Source organism: Bombus fervidus, chromosome 2 (genome assembly GCF_041682495.2).
Source record: "Bombus fervidus isolate BK054 chromosome 2, iyBomFerv1, whole genome shotgun sequence".
NCBI classification, from domain to species: domain Eukaryota; kingdom Metazoa; phylum Arthropoda; class Insecta; order Hymenoptera; family Apidae; genus Bombus; species Bombus fervidus.
The window spans coordinates 15,370,198-15,387,876 of record NC_091518.1 but is presented as its reverse complement, the minus strand read 5'-3'; the positions used below and the strand labels follow the sequence as shown (position 1 = coordinate 15,387,876).

The 17,679-nt window shown below is 44.0% G+C and overlaps 1 protein-coding gene across 1 annotated transcript; it reads right to left on the bottom strand.

Annotated features, from left to right (window-relative positions):
* Positions 1–232: 232 nt before the first annotated feature.
* On the bottom strand, positions 233–5,713 carry LOC139998012 (uncharacterized). The gene is made up of 2 exons (XM_072022201.1): positions 4,432–5,713; positions 233–4,146 (listed from the first exon to the last, which is right to left on the bottom strand). The coding sequence occupies exons 1-2, from the start codon at positions 5,711–5,713 to the stop codon at positions 233–235; spliced, it is 5,196 nt and encodes a 1,731-aa protein (XP_071878302.1).
* Positions 5,714–17,679: the final 11,966 nt, after the last annotated feature.

Sequence of the window (17,679 nt, the reverse complement as noted above, 5' to 3'; positions counted from 1 at the left end):
TAACGGTCCGAGATCGACGGTTCCAGAACTCGTTGCTTGGTGACAAGTATGCGTTCGTCGATACAATGTGTGTTTTCCGTCGGGCACATAAGAGGGTATATCTGCGACGCTGGAGGACCGCGAGCGACGGTTGGAAATACGATCTCTAAAAAGCCTCGTGGCGTAACATACTCCCCCCGTTGAGAGGGTACCGATCAAGTAACATGGGTAATATTGTGAGGTGGATCTCTCGTTAGACGTCGTAGCTGTTGGGTGTTTCGGAGTCATCTGTCGGCGATCTGCTCGGTAGTGGTACCATCCGCTTGACGCTCCGATCCAGTGTGCTTGTTGCCGTTCGTACGGTAGCCGTCCGTATGATGCCGTCTGCGCCGGGCTGGACCTTGATGATTCTGCCCAATGGCCATTGCATTGGGGGAACGTTGTCTTCTCTGAGGAGGACGATGCTGCCTTCTCGTATACCATGACTGCCCTTGCTCCATTTGTTTCTGATATTAAGCTCGTTCAGATACTCTCGATGCCAGCGTTGCCAGAAATGTTGCTTGATTTTTTGGATGTGTTGCCAACTCGAGAGATGATTAGTTGGAGTATCTGTAAAATCTCGTTCTCGCAAACCCGTTAGTGCGTCTCCGATAAGGAAGTGACCGGGAGTAAGGACAAGGAGATCGTTAGGATCTGTGGATATTGGAGTGAGCGGACGGGAATTTAGGATCGATTCAATTTCGATAATGAGTGTGTTCAAGTTTTCAAATGTCAGGAGCTCATTACCTGCGACGCGTCTGAGGTGTCGTTTGAAAGATTTGACTGCAGCCTCCCACAACCCACCGAAGTGAGGCGAGTTTGGAGGAATGAAGCGCCATTCGATCCGTCGGTCGGCTAGAAATGATTGAACCCTTACCTTATGATCGTCGGACCGTAGGAGGTTCCGGAGTTCTCGCAGCTCGTTGTTGGCGCCAACGAAGTTAGTACCGTTGTCGGAATAGATCGTTGTACAGAATCCTCGACGAGCAATAAATCTTCTCAGCGCCGCAATGAAGGCCTCGCTAGTGAGGTCACTGACCAGCTCAATGTGGACCGCTTTGACTGCAAGACATACGAAAATTGATACGTATACCTTTATCTTACGTCGGTTGCGATCCTTTCGCTCCTTGACGTAAAATGGTCCGCAATAATCGATTCCGACGTTGGTGAACGGTCGAGATTCTGTTATCCGTGCGGCTGGGAGATCGCCCATTATATAATCCACTGGGGGTGGATTAGTTCGGCAGCAACGAACGCACTTCTTCAACGTGCTCCAAACCTGGCTACGGCCGTCGATAGGCCAATAAGATCTCCTCAAGGAATATAGGGTGGCTTGAATTCCGGAATGGAGGTTTATGAGGTGCTCGTGCTCGATTATGAGTGATGTGACGAAGGATTTGGGTAGGATGATTGGGTGTTTCTGGTTGAAGGGCAATGTTGAATGACTGAGTCGGCCTCCGACTCGTAACATCCCGTCCTTGTCCAGAAATGGATTGAGTCGCTGTAGTTTTCCCTTCACTGTGGAATTTCGATTTGTTTGTAGATTGTGGAGTTCATCTGAAAAATAGCATAGCTGCAGCAGTGTGATTAATCTGTTATGCGCAATGGTTAAATCGTGCGTGGTTAGAGGGCTCCCTCGATCCTGTTTTTGTCGCCATCGTAGGCAACGAGCGATGACTCTGATAAGTTTTGGCCACGAGGAGAATCTCTCCAATAGACTGTGGTCGGCGGGAATCAACGATAGACAAGTTGCCTTCTTCTGCTCCGGTATTTCTGTTAAAGGTACGGGGTTCCATGTCGGCCAGCGTTCTTCAGGTTGTTGGAGCCACTCCGGTCCATGTTGCCAAATCGTTGATCGCAGAAAATCCTCGGGTAATTGACCTCGAGATATGAGATCAGCAGGGTTGTCCGCGGTGGGAATGTGACGCCAATCTGAGGTGTGAGTCTTATTTTGAATGTCTGATACTCGATTGGCGACGAATGTTTTCAGCGTATGGGGTGATGTATTAATCCAATGAAGGACGATGGTGGAGTCCGTCCAGTAAACGGTGCGAGAGATGTTATTTTGTAACGCTTGACGTACTGTGGTCGTCAGTGATGTGAGAAGAAGTGCTCCACTCAGTTCCAGTCTTGGGATGGTTAGTGATTTGAGTGGAGCTACCTTTGACTTCGCAGTGAGGAGTCGTATCCAGACATGGCCATCGGGAGTGATCGTGCGAAGGTAAATACATGCCCCATACGCCTTCTCGCTGGCGTCACAAAATCCATGTAACTCGATTTCAGCTGCGGATTTGATTATGGTTTTGCGTGGAAACCTTATGTTATTCAATAATGGTAATTGCGTATAATATTTGCGCCACTCTGTGTGTACGTCGGCCGGAAGCGACTCGTCCCAATCGATTTTCAATGTCCAGATTCGTTGAAGCAGCATCTTAGCTCGAACGATTACTGGTGATAGCAATCCAAGAGGGTCGTAAATCTTGGCGATTTCAGAGCTGATTATTCTTTTCGTGATTTGAGGGGTGATGGGATTGATTTTGACGGAATACAGGATGGAATCATCAGATGAATTCCAAACAACACCCAGGGTTTTTACAGTTTGAGATTCGCCGAGGAGAAGCTTGTCGTTTATGTCCTGTTCGGGAAGTCCGTTTAACAGTTCCCGGCTATTCGACGCCCATTTTCGAATATTTAAACCGGCTAATTTAAGCAGCTCTGTGAGCTCTATTCTTAGTGATCGTGCCTCGTCCTTTGTATCAACTCCTGTGAGAACATCGTCGACGTAAAAATCTCGTTGTAGAATTGCTGCCGCTCGTGGATATCGATGTCCTTCGTCGTCTGCCAATTGTTTGAGGCACCGAATGGCTAGATATGGGGCTGCTGAAAGCCCAAACGTCAGTGTATTGAGTTGATAGGTGTCAACTTCTCCTTTGGTGTTACGCCACAAAATTTGTTGGAATTTTCGATCCTCTGGCCGCACAAGAAATTGTCGATACATTTTTTCGACATCGCCTGTAAGGACGTATTGGTGAGAACGGAATCTCAGGAGAATGTAGAATAGATCCTCCTGTAGTTTTGGTCCCGTATGCAGTATATCGTTCAAAGAAGCTCCGGTGGTGGTTGGTGCAGATCCGTCGAACACGACCCGGAGCTTCGTAGTTTGGCTGGACTCCTTGATTACGCCGTGATGGGGCAGAAAATATCCGTCATCGATAGCACGGTCCGTAGTGACTCTCGTCATGTGTCCTAATTCGAGATATTCCTTTATTACGGCATGATAATCGGCTTCGAATTGTTTATCTCGCTGGAACCTGCGGCTGAGGGATGTGAGACGTTTCATCGCTATGGCTTTAGAAGATCCAAGCGACGAAGTCGTGTTGTTAAATGGGAGAGCGACAATGTATCGCCCTTCGTCGGTGCGTTGAACGTGCTTACGGAAATGTTCCTCGCACTGTCGTTCCGCCTCTGAGATGTGTGAAATGAGCGGTCCTTCGTCGATCTCCCAAAAACGGGCGAGGTCCGCCTGTAGGGCCGCCGTAGAGGCGTGAAACGTGTGCGCTGCTGATTGCGAGGTTGGGCTCCCCCCGATGACCCATCCGAATCTCGTTTTTTGCAGACGCAAGTCAGGCCCGTTTGAGTGACTAATGTCAAGTTGGCCGACACAGAGTGATGCTAGTGTTGGTCCGGCGCTCAATATAATTTCGATCGGGGCAGGTATATGGAATCTTGGATCGGCTAGTTGTAGATTCCGTGGAATTTGTATTATTGAGCGGTCTACGGGCTGATCTGGGACCCAAGTCGATATGGTGGGTATAATAAGGAACGTCAGTGTACGTTCGTATGTGCCGTCGATCGAAGTGATTGTAGCCGTGATGTAATGTTTCGATGTCGTCGATAACGCGTTTAGGGCTCCGATTGGGACCGAACATTTCTGTTGACCGAGTTTCAATGTTTTTGCCAGTTTCTCGGTAATGAAATTCATGCTAGAGCCGGTGTCTAGCAGAGCTCTACAACGGACTGGTTGAGCCTTGTCGTCCAGAATCTTAACCTGCGCTGTCACTAACAGATCGTGATATGATGGTTCGGATAGAAGCGAGGTTCTTGAATCCGCTTTGTGCGATTCGGTCCCTAATAATGACGTCTGATTTAGTCATTGTCTCCCTTGTCGTTGAGGATTCGGCGTTAAATTTGATTCGGTCTCCCTTGTTCGTATCGAGCGGGACTCGCGTTTGGGAGAAGTTCTGGGAGATGATCGGCCAGATGTTGGAGGAGACGCTCGGCGTGACGACGGAGGAAACGATCGGCGAGGTGATCGAGGCGATGATCGGCGAGATGATCGAGGCGATGATCGGCGAGATGATCGAGGCGATGGTCGGGGAGATGATTCGGATCGTTTCGAATGACGCGAGGAACGCGGTGTCGGAGAACTAGGTGGTGATCGTCTGCCTGATGATCGGTCGCTCGACGAATGACTGCTCGATGATTGACTGCTAGATGATCGTGATTTCTCAGAACTCTGATCTCGATGAAGATACGTGTGATGTCGCAGTCCGCATATGCGACATGAACCGGCGGAACATTGAGCCACGGAATGACCTTTACTCAAGCAATTGGTACAGAGCGATGCTCTTTTGGCGGTTTCAATGCGATTTTTGATTGATTTTGCCTTGAAGACATTGCAATTCCAAATTTCGTGTGATCCTTGGCAAGTAGGACACACCAACGTTCTCTGTGTAGTGATGAATGTGTGGGTTCGCGGCGCGGTTTGTCGTTGCCGATTATGTGAATCGGATGCCCTCTTTTTTACGATTTTGGTGTAGCTTATTCTATCCCCGTTTGTTCGTGTTTTCAGAAATTCTAGTAAGTGTGTGTATGACGGCATCCTTTTGTCAGGCAGAGTGCGTTGCCATTTATGGATGATGGTTGATGGTAGTTTCCAGGTGAATAATCTGAGCAGAACTACGTTTGAGGTAATTGGTTCACCTAGTCTTTCTAAGGCTTGAAGATTAATCTGAACTGTTTCGATAAAGTCGTCTATTGCTTCGGGTGTCTCTACGGTTATTTCCGGATAATCAAGTATCAGATCCCAATGGCGCATGCAAACCTGACGGTGGCAGTCAAATTTATTTTTAAGAGTATCGAGAGCAATCGGATAATTTAGTTCTGTAGTGTCCAACGATTGGATAGTCCGCGCGGCTTTTCCAGTCAACGATGTTCGAAGGTACTGGAATTTTTGGACGGGTGTCAATTGTTCGCTTCGATCAATTGTGGATAAGAATGAATCATAAAAAGAATGCCAATTTTCCATTGTCCCGTCGAACGTGGATAGGTGCATTTCTGGTAGTTTAATCGCAGCCGGCTCGGCGATATTGGATGAGTCGCGAATTGGCGGTGTCGACGTTGATGCGGGTGTATTGGTCATGAGCTTGGATATTCGTACTATCAGATTGAAATATGTTGATTCAAGTTCGGGATCGCGTGGGTTTGCCTCCTCGCCTAAATCTTCTAGCTGGTCTTGCAATAGTCGATATTGTTTCCACGCGTCTTCGACCCATGCCTGGTGGACAGGTAAACTGGACTTGTCCTTTTGATCGCATTGTTCGTATTCGTCGAGTCGTTTGGATGCGGTAGTAAATCGACCAATTTGGTAACCTCGTCTCCGGCGCAAGTTGGCAATATGGTCGGTGGTTTCCATTTTTATAGCGGTTTGTAAAGACAATGCAATGAACGAGCTTACCTTCTGGCTGTGAATTTACTGTTGCTCGTCACCGTGTGTTGTTGGCGTGAAGTTCTGTGATTGCGTTCTTCAATCACCGGGTTTTTCCTCCTCAGGATTGACGGCCCTGGCGGTACTGACTTCGCTGGGGTGGTAACGCTTCCGCTGCTGGTTATGTTGGATTCACGTGGCACTGTCTGGTAGTGGGTGTCACTGGTGTGCACTTTTCACTTACCACTGAATCCGGCTCGAAGGACCAAATGTTACGACCGTTCGCGGAGAGACGCGGTCGCGAGGAAAACGCGTCAGCGAGAGGCGTAAATTCTCGCTACGATTCGGCTAATCGACGCCGCGAATTAGTCGTTCCCCGTGTTTCGATTAGGATAACAGGGGTGGTTAATTGAAATTAACACTGTGTTAACAGATTAATATAGCATGTATTTTTAACAATAAATTGAATAAGAGTAGAATCGTCACTAATTGTTTTGTGATAGGTACAGTTAATGATTTACAAAGATTCGATCCGATTTTTGAGGTAAGCTGCGTGAATATTTAATGAGACTGTTCAGATGCGACTGTTCGGTTAGAGTTGTCGAATGAGACTGATCGGTTACAGATTTCGATTCTTTGTCTTTCGGGGAGACGACCCCCCCATATGCTCGGATCACGCCACCGCACGCGCCGATGATCACGCAGGCCGGCTTCTTTGTTTATAAAATAACGGTCCGAGATCGACGGTTCCAGAACTCGTTGCTTGGTGACAAGTATGCGTTCGTCGATACAATGTGTGTTTTCCGTCGGGCACATAAGAGGGTATATCTGCGACGCTGGAGGACCGCGAGCGACGGTTGGAAATACGATCTCTAAAAAGCCTCGTGGCGTAACAGTCGATATAAACACTCCATAGTAATGACAAGAAAATATGTAATGTCACGTGCATTCGGTGTCTAGCTTTTAGCATATCACGGTTTGTCGCAGTGAAATCAAGAAGATTGTCGGATTTTTTCAACATCAGGATTAAATAGAAAAAAGCAGTTTTTCCTACTCTATGACTTCATTAGTCTATGTATTATTCCTAATCAAATTTAATTATCGCGATATATCGTAAATAAATCATAATAAATTTTAGAGACGCGTTATTCCGTAGCAATACGCATTTGTCACTTTAAAATCGACTAAAAAAGAAGAACTGAACAACTTAACAGAGTGCTGCAACTGCTTGCATCTTTCATGTTGTTCACAGCGCCTTATTCAGGAACGAGTCTACATAAAATCAGAGTGATTTCGAATCGACTAGCGAAAGATCTCGATATTCGTCACGTCTCGATCTCCACCTCCTTATTCCGAGGATCGCCAGGACAGAAAACGCTACGGCATGGTATCACGGAGGAACTATAATTTACGAGGGGCGAATCTGTCCGGGACAGCCATAAACGCTGCGAGGATGACTCCTGATGTTCAGGGGCATTAACTTCGACGTGAATCCAGACGAGGGAGTGAATCGCGCGACGATATCGCGGCAACGAATAACAAATTAGATATCACCGCGGGTTAAAGAGGCCGGAAATCTTTTGCTAACGACTTCGTATCCTTGCCCCATTCGGATTTGCATTTACATCGTTGTACTCGCTCATAAACATAATAATACTACGGTTGGAAGGGGGTGTTCGGTCCAGGGGTGGGTTTCTATTTCGTGACGAACGCTTAGATTCGTTTTCATAGACAGAAAGAGAAGGACAGAGGAGGAAAGAGAGAGTTTAGAGCGCGCTGGGAAGCCAGTTCGTAAACGTTCGTATAATTTATACGAACTCTCCTCCACGCACGGCGTGTATTTATACGCTCCCGCGAGCGCATTTGCATGCGAGCTTAGGGACGCCGCGCCGGCCTTTTGCATACTTCGAAACGCTAGATACAACCGTAGAATCGGGTGTCTCTGACTCTGAACCTACGTTAATTCCGTCTGCTCTACACGTAATAACGTATCGCGAAAGCACACCTTTCTAGAGGGTGCAGATGTGAATTGGTTGAAGTAGTTCTTCGATTAACAAAGTTATATTCTTTAATTTTGTTTTTAATCAGTGACCATTCTAAACTTAGAAAAAAAAAGAGTGGTTCAGGACTGATATCTTAATCTGATCTGATAAGTTCTCTGATAACAATACTTTCGCATATGAAAACTACAGGGAAAAAATAATAAGTCATACTTCATCTGTAGGTTGTTTAAAATATACACGTGCACCAAGAAGAGTGCGTATTTCGAACGAAAATGTTTGATTCTCTGTATAGTTCTGGTATTGTAACCTTGATACGAAGAGAGACTATAATAAAACAGTATAAACAGTAGCTGGAATGTTTCGTAGCTGCACGCTCGAAAAAGTAGAGCAGTACGACGATTTTAATTAAAAACTCTTAAGTACTTGACGATGCGAGGAAGACTTGAAAGGGACTCGTTGAAACGGTGTGTGCAACTGAATGATTAAAGGGTCAAATAGAGAGGGAATAATGAGAAGCGCCGTGTCACATCTCTCTCCAACTTCGACCTAACGTTTCTTGAGACACTGTAAATCATTAATCATCCTCTTAACGTTTTACTTTGATACCAAGTACCTCGGAGAACTTCTGGATGCTAGGAATTTTAGGTAACAAAAAATTTACCAAAGATCTCGTCTAATCTTACATTGTTCAGAAATACCTTACTTTGAAAGCTGCAGCTTTTCTAAACTTCTAATGTATTCTTCTTCTTCAATGTTTTTTGATGCCTCAACGAATTTTTAAATTCGCTGTGATTTAAAATACTTTGTCACCGGATTTCTCCATTAACACTTTCTAAATATTTGTATCTTTCTCTTCATACTGTATATTACATATGTATATACTGTATACTGGAATATTATGTACCTTCTAATAGATATTTTCCATAAACAATAATTAAATTATCTTATTTTTGGATCAATACACAAGCCTCTCCTTCTAACTGTATTCGATCTATCAAAAGTAAACAACTAAATTTGCATATCTTTCTAGCTCTGTACAGCATATAGTAGCAGTTTCGCGTCGAACACCAAAGCGGGCGCAAACTAGCGAGCAAGTGGGAGTCGTAGAAGCTAAGACAGATGAAAATTGTAGCAGCGGCCGATGCGATTGCACCTTCGCAGCGGATCATCGTTTACAACGACACGCTCTTAGGCGGAGTAGGTAGTTAGGCTCGTATTACATTTACGCGACGTGCCGCATTAATTTATTATCCTGTAGTCGCGTTAGCCATCGCTATACCAGCGCTCCTGTTACAGGCGCTAAGGTAATTATAACTCAACTCCCGACACGCGAAACTATGCAAAGCCAATCTAAGCCCCCGATCCGCGTCCCCCGTCCGCTTCCAATTCCCTCAGCCTTTCCGTCAGCATACCTTCCATCGTGGCCCAACGTCTTGAGTAACGAACATCGGTGCCGTGATGGATCGACGCGCGACGCCGCGCCGCCTTCCGTCATTAAATCGCGTTGCGTTTCGAGGTAGGAGCGCGCGCGATCTACCTAGCCGCTTGGGCCTCCATTACTTTCGCGGTTCGACTGCCTCGAATTTGTTCGCTACCACATCTGAGCTTAACCGGCGTAAATCAGATTTCAGAGTTTAGAAGGGACCACGGGGGTATTTAGCCCCGGCTTTGATAGGAATTATTCCATGTAATTCTGTTGCCCAGCTTTGTACAAGGGCTCTTAACTCATTAAACCCGTTATTTATAGATCGCGGATGTTTACTCGTTTACGGGAAATTTTAATGTGGAACAATGTGCATAACGCATGTAATATGCAAAAGTATATTGAATATTCAAAATAAAGTACATATATAGTCGTTATAATGTTTCGAATGCGGAATAAATCCATGTTTGAATGGGTTCATTTAACCGCGTTCATAAAAATATAAATTTTCGTAAACATTCGCAGACTGGTAGTTCAGGATAAATGTACGATTATAGAGAAGAATAGAGCATAGAATATAAAGTTATAGATTTGATAGAATTATAAATTCAATAATTATTTAGCGGCTCGCCTTCTTATCAATCGCGATCAGGTGTCTGTTTCCAAAAAACGGATTTCCAGCGCTTTATTTAGCAAAGGAAGGGAGATCGTCTGACAACAGATCCAGCTGAATGGACGACAGTGTTTGATGCATTAAGAATTCATGAAGTGGCTTGATGGGAAGAGGTTGATTAAAACATCGAAATTTCCAGCCAAATATTCTCTCCTGCATCTCTTCCTTTACGACAAAGCCTCGTTTTTCATGCTAAAATAAGATAAGCAAGGAAATATTCAATTTAATGTGACATCGTATGCATATTCAAAGAAACTTAGGAAATGATCAAACCCTCAGAGGATGGTTCGCTCGAGATGTTGGAAATTGGGCCTATCCACTGCTTATTCCAGTTTGGAGTAGTCCTCTTCCTTTCCTGACTTGAACGAACGAATGGTGGATTACATAGAGGTATTGACTGTTCCATGTGAAATATACGACGAAGGAGGAAGAAATTCTCACATAACCTAGCATCTCGTTCGATCATCCATCAACGATAACGATGCTCAAAGCGAGGATGCGCCAAAGTTCGTTTGTCTGATACTTCCGCTACATTAAATCGTAGATTTGTGAACAATCGAAATTCAGATTAGTAAAATTATATTTATTGGCTGGTGATCGCATTCCGAATCGCATAAATTCGCCAACAGCATTGTCTCCGCATCCTTTCTGATCGATTCACCCTCTTCTGTTCCTGATTTTCGCTTCACCCACGAACGCTTCGTGTTTTACATTGTCTGGAGGATGAATTCTTGCTTCCACTGAAAAGTTTCGCGAATAGATGCTCGAGCATCGTTTGAATTTTCCCGCGATATGGAATCGCGATAACGTTTTATGGCTGGTAATTGTCTGTGTGTCTCGAGCTCTGTTTCGTCTCCGAAGTTATTGAGAACTTTATGGCTCGATGTATACATCTTTAGTGTCTTACATTGGGACGAAGTCATAATTTTAGAATGCCAGAAAGACGCAGAAGAAGATTCATGTGTTTGCGTTACCGAATGGAAATGGTCGTACTGAAGTGTGATTTTCTTTCACGGGCTATATTTACGAAGAACATGAATTATATCGAAAGTACGGCAAAGAAAAGTACAGCAAGAAAATTACAGTTGTTTTGCGATCTTTTGGATAGAGAAACGTACAAGGCTGAGCAACCGAGGTTGTAAATTCGAATACTAAGAACAGAGTTGGTCGTGCGTGCACTGTCCTCGTGAAACAGCGGAAAGTGCTGCGGGAGCAGTTTTTTTGGATATTTTATGTGACTCGACCACCCAAGCTGCATTATGAATACACGAGGAACCCTTGTTGGCAATTATATTAAGGAAAAGACGGTGGATGTTTCCTCCAGGGGCGCTTCGTAACGTTGTGGAACGAAATATTCTGGAGAGCGTGGAATTTCTCTTATCCGACTTCATGCACGGAACAGGAGCACAGTTACCCAAATATCTTCGACTCATCTCCAAAAACTCTATCTCGTGAATGAAAGGCTACTGCATATTGTGATCCATGCATCGTTCCAGAATAGAGGATTTTAAAACAAACACACTCGAAAAGAGCGGCCAATAGTCACGAAGCAAGCGGATTTCGTATCCTGAAACGGATGGCGATAATATTTTCCGGGACAACGAAGCGCCAGGAGTCTAGATCATATGTGTGTGTGTGTGTGTGTGCACATGTAACTGTATACGTGCGGTCTAGCATCGAACGAAGTGATTCCACGGTGTGGAAGAGAGAAGGAAACGGAGTCGATCACGTAGACCCGTGGAGGGAAGGTTGTTCGAGGGTGCTCGAACGAACGTGGGAGAGAAAGGATGAGTAGAGACGGAGAAGCGCGGTTTTCGACGAACCGGAGGATACCGAGGCGGGGTCACGTTCCATGGAAGTAACTTGGCTAGCAAAGCCTTCGGGGCTATCAAACTTTCGGCTTGATACATCGAACCCAGGCAAGTTCTCGCACCATATTCTACCCCCGTGGCCCCGCTATCTCGCTCTGTTCCCGTACCGGGGACTGATCAGCCCCTATTGTGATTCGCGGCCAGCACAGACGCTGCAACCTCTTCCAGCACCGACTCTATTTGCAGTGGGCGTTAATACGGGCGATGGAACCGGACACACAGTCGGTATGTCTCATCCTTTAGAATGATCAGGGGATGTGTGGAGAGGGTGAAAGAGGTAGTACGAAGGCTATACGTGCGTTTACTATACATCCACGGATACGTGACTGGTCCACGCACAGAGATTTTGTTCCTGAAGAACGCCAGAATATAAACAACTTTGCCCGCGAGTGTGTTCACGCGATTTAAAGTCGGTGAAGTTAAAGAGAATATTATTATGTCATTTACAGTGATACTTTTGTTACGTGGATGTAAAAATCTCAATCGCTATAATTCGCTATAAGTTAATAGAAATTACTGATGACTCAGTTTTCACAAATATTTCTTTCTAAATAAGTTATTTAGAGATTGAAACAAGTGTAGTAAAGTATATCTATATGTATATATTCGTCTTATGACTTATGTACGTAATTAATTCAATATTTTAGAATGTTTGTATGTGGGAGCTTAATATAATATATCGATGCTTAGTATATGCCCGCCGAACAGCTACTGTACGTTAAACTAATACGTTCGGAGTACAGCATTATTCAGGCGCCACGCGTGGCTGACTACGCGCGATATCATTCTCCTTATCCTATATACATGCAAGACAAGAACGCTTAACCGCAACTTAATCCACGTAATTTACCCTTCTCTCAGTGACTGCTGTTTAATTCCACATTATCCACCAACAGTATTTTTATGGAACCAGTTAGAAACTCTCATTTGCACACAAACCAGTCCGTGTATCCGAACATTCATCGAGCACGGTATAGGAACGAAAATGCACACACGTATCCCGGCGGCGAGACCGCAAAGCAGAAAGGAACGAGCGCGAGTACGAACAATTGTTAGGAATAAGTGGACACGGCGTTCAAGATAAAATACGAGCCCCGAAGCCGGCGACGAGGGGCGGAAACACGAGGGCTCTCGCTATTAGATTATGGGTGGCCGAACAACAAGATTGCGGACGAAGGGGAAGAGGTCCATTAGTTTCGCCAGCCGTATCTTGCGCCGTGTAACTGGGTTAACAATTTGGCGGTCCCATTCTCCATCGCAGACCTCTCTCATCCCTTTGGACGCGCTGGAAACGCAATTGGAAAATTCTCCACGTCGCGCTACTTACAAACCGCGACAGCTTGGTGGATTCGTCGCGTAAAATTGATTATAAGTCTTCGAGTTAATTTCAGTTCTTGGGACTTTTAATTTATTACGATATATTTGTATAGCTTCTGTGGCTTGTAAATTTGTTAAGGCTTCTGCGAACATTTAAATTACGATCAATTGAACCATTAAGGTCGATACTCGCTTAAAAAAATTTATATGTATTCATTTTGATTTGCCATCTTCTCACTTGCTATTGAATTGTTCAAAAAGTTCGTTGCCTTTTTAGAATGTTCAAACAACACAGTATTTTTCTACGTACAATCCTATCGTTGAGTTTAAATTTGCATCTACAGCTCATATACAAGATGTATCGTGTGACACGAAGAAGCCATCGACGATCAATTGATTTCGAGTACGAAGCAGCGCCCGTTTATTTCGTCTTCTGATCCCTGCGTTGGTCTCTTCAAGCCGAAGGATCAAATGCGTTCAAATCGACAAAGAAATCCAGCTCGTAATTCAAAGATCGAAGCTCGCTCAGAGCGGGAAAAGAAAATATCGGGTATCAAATAACTGCATAGTAGGTGAGTCCTGGCCCCGGACAGAATTAAATTCCATCGAGACACTTGAGAGAGCGGTGACTTGCTCGTGGAGGGGTCACACGAAAGGGTAGGTCTCTGCGATTTCATTCTGCTGGGCCGAGGGCTTGAGAACGTTCTCGGGGATTTGGTCGTCTGCGAGTTTGTGGCATTCAAAACTCATCCCATTCAAATCTTTCTGAACCTCGTCTCTCTCTGTCCACTCGTCTTCGACAGCCGGAGGACAGTGCGAGCCGAATGCCGCTCCTTGCTTCGGTAAGTATCGTCGGTATAATGCTTTCGATAGGACTGCGCTGTCCTTTTGCCGAAAAAGAACATGTCTGATACGGAAAGTCGATGAATTTTATTGCATTCCATTTGTTTATCAATTACTGTAAATGTTTTGCTATAAACTATTATGGGAGGAAAGATTTTTAGAAAAACGATTGAATGTGTCTGACTAAATATTATTATTTTCTACTTAGAAACGGCAGAGTTTTATATTAAATATCTATGCATTTATGTTTCATTCTACGAATTCGTATAGTTATTTATTTATGCTATCTACATTTAAGTACATACTATACCTTGTAAGAGATAATATATCAGAAATAATCCATCATCAAAAGAGAAAGAGAGAGTATTAAGTGATCATTTACTAACAGCATAGATTCATTTTTCCTTTTATACTTATGTACCATAAATAATTATAGAAAATATATAAATGTTATATAACGGATAAAAATGCCTGCAGATAGGGTTAAATAAATTATTTAAACAATTATGTCTGTTAAAGATTCCGAAAGCTCATTTAACGAGATTGTATCTCGCAACATTGAAATCACCGAACCCCGTTTGAAGTCCAGCGATAGAAAACAGCCTGGGGTTATCCCGTTAGCCAATTCTCGGTTATTCGCCGTATCCTCTTGAGCGGTAGTTCTTTAGTTTCAGGGTCTCCGGATTGGTCTGAAGTAGCTCGGATTAAGCGAATCCGGCTCGCTAGATGCAAGCCGCACCTATTTCTTCTCCTTTCAAGGAAGGAAAACGTTTAAAGGTTTTACCTCTTTGCCAAGTCTAGGGGCTATATTTTTCTTACAGCTCGCTGCTCGCGTCCGGTTCCGTGCCGCGTATTCACCGGCCGAAAATTTTCGGACGATCCGAACATTAGCCGCAATCGCAACTCTTCCGTGCTCCAGACAGATTAATTGGATACCTACGTTTTACGGTTCTTCCCAACGGGAACAATGATTCTTGGTTAGATATTTCAAAGATCACAGTGTTATAGCGGCGACGCCATTTTTCTACGGCTTGCAGGCATTTAGTTCGACGGTGTCCTGCCTTCGAGCGATTTATAACAGGTGCAGAGTGGTTCGATATTATGTTGCCCTAAGAAATAATCATAAATTTCAATTTAAGAGAAATAACACAGCACATAGAATTTCGAAATCGAATGCACATGTAGCCTGATTTGGTTTGCCTGATTCGATCATACGATGATCTACCACTGTTTAGCAAAAATTTGTAACGAGAGTTCCACTTGTTCCTCGTGCAGAGGAATAAGCAGAGAGAATGTGAGAAAGAGAGAGAAATTTCGCGTTGATTACGAACAGTTATAAATTTTCCAACGAAGAACGTTTTACATTAGGATTACACAGTATTCGTGTTACAAAGTGACTGGTTTCCGCTTTCGAAATTGCCCATTGCCCTTTGTCTCTCCTCAGACGGCTATGTATCGTTGTCCAGGAAACTCCTCTCATCCCTGGAGCGAATGTTAAACCAAATTTTGGTCGGCGGAAATTCGTGAATCGTTCTTTGTAGGCTCGAATACGAAAATTGCTTCAACACAATTCGAGAACGCATACCACAGTTGCAGACACTTTTCTGGATCCCACGTAAATAGGAGGTTATTAGGGCGGAAGCAATTAAGCGGCGCGCAATTGCCTAATTGGCGGACCCCTCGTGTATAAATAACGTCGACAGCTTGTACGCGATTCGTAACGCTAAAGATGATCGTTTATTCTTTATACTTCCTTCGCTTATTAGTTCTTTCAATTGTATTTCATTCTAATCTATACGAATGAAGTTTGCAAGTGACTTCAAATCGGCTGTACCGACAGAGTATGTAATCATCGCGTGACTGCGTTAAGTTACTATAAATGCTTCTCCTTTGACTGTAATACAATTTAATTTTTGGTGACGTTGCATCTCGTGCTTGAACGTACTAACAGCGCAAAGTTTAACTCGATAAACAACATGAAACGATAAAAATTTAATCATAGCCATAACATTAAATTTTCAATCTGAAACGCTCGTTATTGCACTAATTTCGACGAAGCACGACGATATCTTTCGATAGCAGAACCACCATCAACGGAAGAAAATTAATATTGCGATGGTAGTTTGTCCGAGGGAGGATTAAATTTGGTCTTAATTAAATCAGCAGAGAAAAAACGTAAGCGCGATAAGCATGCCAAGCGACGTGGTTCCTTCGCATTGGTCGTTGAAACGACGATTCGAATGCTGCCAGCCGATACGTGCCCTCTAGAATGGCAATTCCATGGAACAGGGTCAACAAAGGGAGGGGACCAATAAGAAAGAGAGAGAGAGAGAGAGAGAGAGATGAAAGGAAGGATAAGGATGTGTAGAGATAGTAAAACGTCGTTTATGGGCCGATTGGATGAAAAACGCGGCGAACGCCCTCTTTATATTTCGTCGAGAATGGCTTCGTATCTGGACACTGGTTGGGAACCCCCGTAGGGAAAGGGCACATTATAATTTCCCATAAAACGTTTTATGATGACAAAACGCCGTGAACCCTCTTCCTGCGACGACCATCGGCGATGGTTATAGTTTCAGAGAGGAACGCGCAGTAAACCGTACAACCTGTGCGACATGTAACGCAACGAAACGGCTGATCGTTGTCCTTTTGTCCCTTCCTGTGACACGCGTCAAAGCGTTTATTCCTGTTGGCTATGAATATTACGAGTGCATGGAGTCTTTGATGAATGCACGTGGACGAGAAAATCGGTTGTTTGCTTGCTGATCTCATTCGACGAGATGCTTTCGTCATGGGACGGAAGGTTCATCACGTTTCAGGTTTATAATATCGCTTTTTATGTAAGAACTACAATAGTTTTTCGTATCGTAGTGATTATTTTAACTCGCGACTGAGAGGAAAGTTGAGACAAAGACGACTCGTAGAGTTTACTCGTGATAAGAACAAACGAGATTTCCGATAGAAATAAAGCTAAGGCTTCAAGAAGGTAAGTCTAGGCACTAGGATCCCCGTAAAGAGACGTCGAGCGCTTTGAAACTTCGTTCTCCGTTACTTCGTAAATTTCTCAACAATCTCTATGAAGTATCCTTCCTTGACTATAAAGAGTTCAAAGTTCGATCGATTTTACGTATTCTACGCGATACTCACCTTGTTGGATCGTCTGAAAATTCAGTAGCTCCGATCAAACCGTAGGATTTGAACTGCCACGCGAGATACTGTTAGGGTCGGATGAAGAATACGAGACAAGTGATCGTGTTTTGTATTTTTTTGTCATTTTTTTCAACAGGAACGTACGTTTATTTGCACTGAGCAGAAATACAAGCTATTCATGAAAGATGAGGTTACAGCGGCCGCAAGCCCCCCTCTCCCCCCGCCCTTTTTTCCTCTCTGCACCCCGGCGTTCGTCAAACTCGAACAGACACTTTTATCCTCCGGATAAACGCGCGCAAAGCAACTCGTTCTTCTCTCTCCCTCTCACCTCACCTGCTTCCCCTTCACCTCCCCTTCCCGCCCGTAGTCGAGTGTACCCTTTTCTTTCTTTTTTCGTTTTCCTTTCTTTTTTTTTTTTTCATTATTCTTAATCGCTTCGCGTTTTCTTACCACCGCACCGCCCGAACGTAGAGCAAGATTATTAATTATCATACATGTACATATAATTACATTTTTGTGCATTATCATAATTTAATATACATATATAGATGATATATATTATATCTTAGAAAATAAATATATATATATTTTTATATATATATATTTCAATATCATTTTTTTTTTATTTCATCTTCGTGTAATTCTCCTTAAAAAATAACGATATTTAAAGTACG

Bases quoted from the DNA above. Each gene is read 5' to 3' on its own strand.
- LOC139998012 (XM_072022201.1), bottom strand. From the start codon at position 5,713: ATGGAAACCACCGACCATATTGCCAACTTGCGCCGGAGACGAGGTTAC. The intron at 4,147-4,431 runs GTTCCTCGCGTC...CGTCATTATTAG, and splicing joins ACCTAGTTCTCCGACACCGC to GGACCGAATCGCACAAAGCG.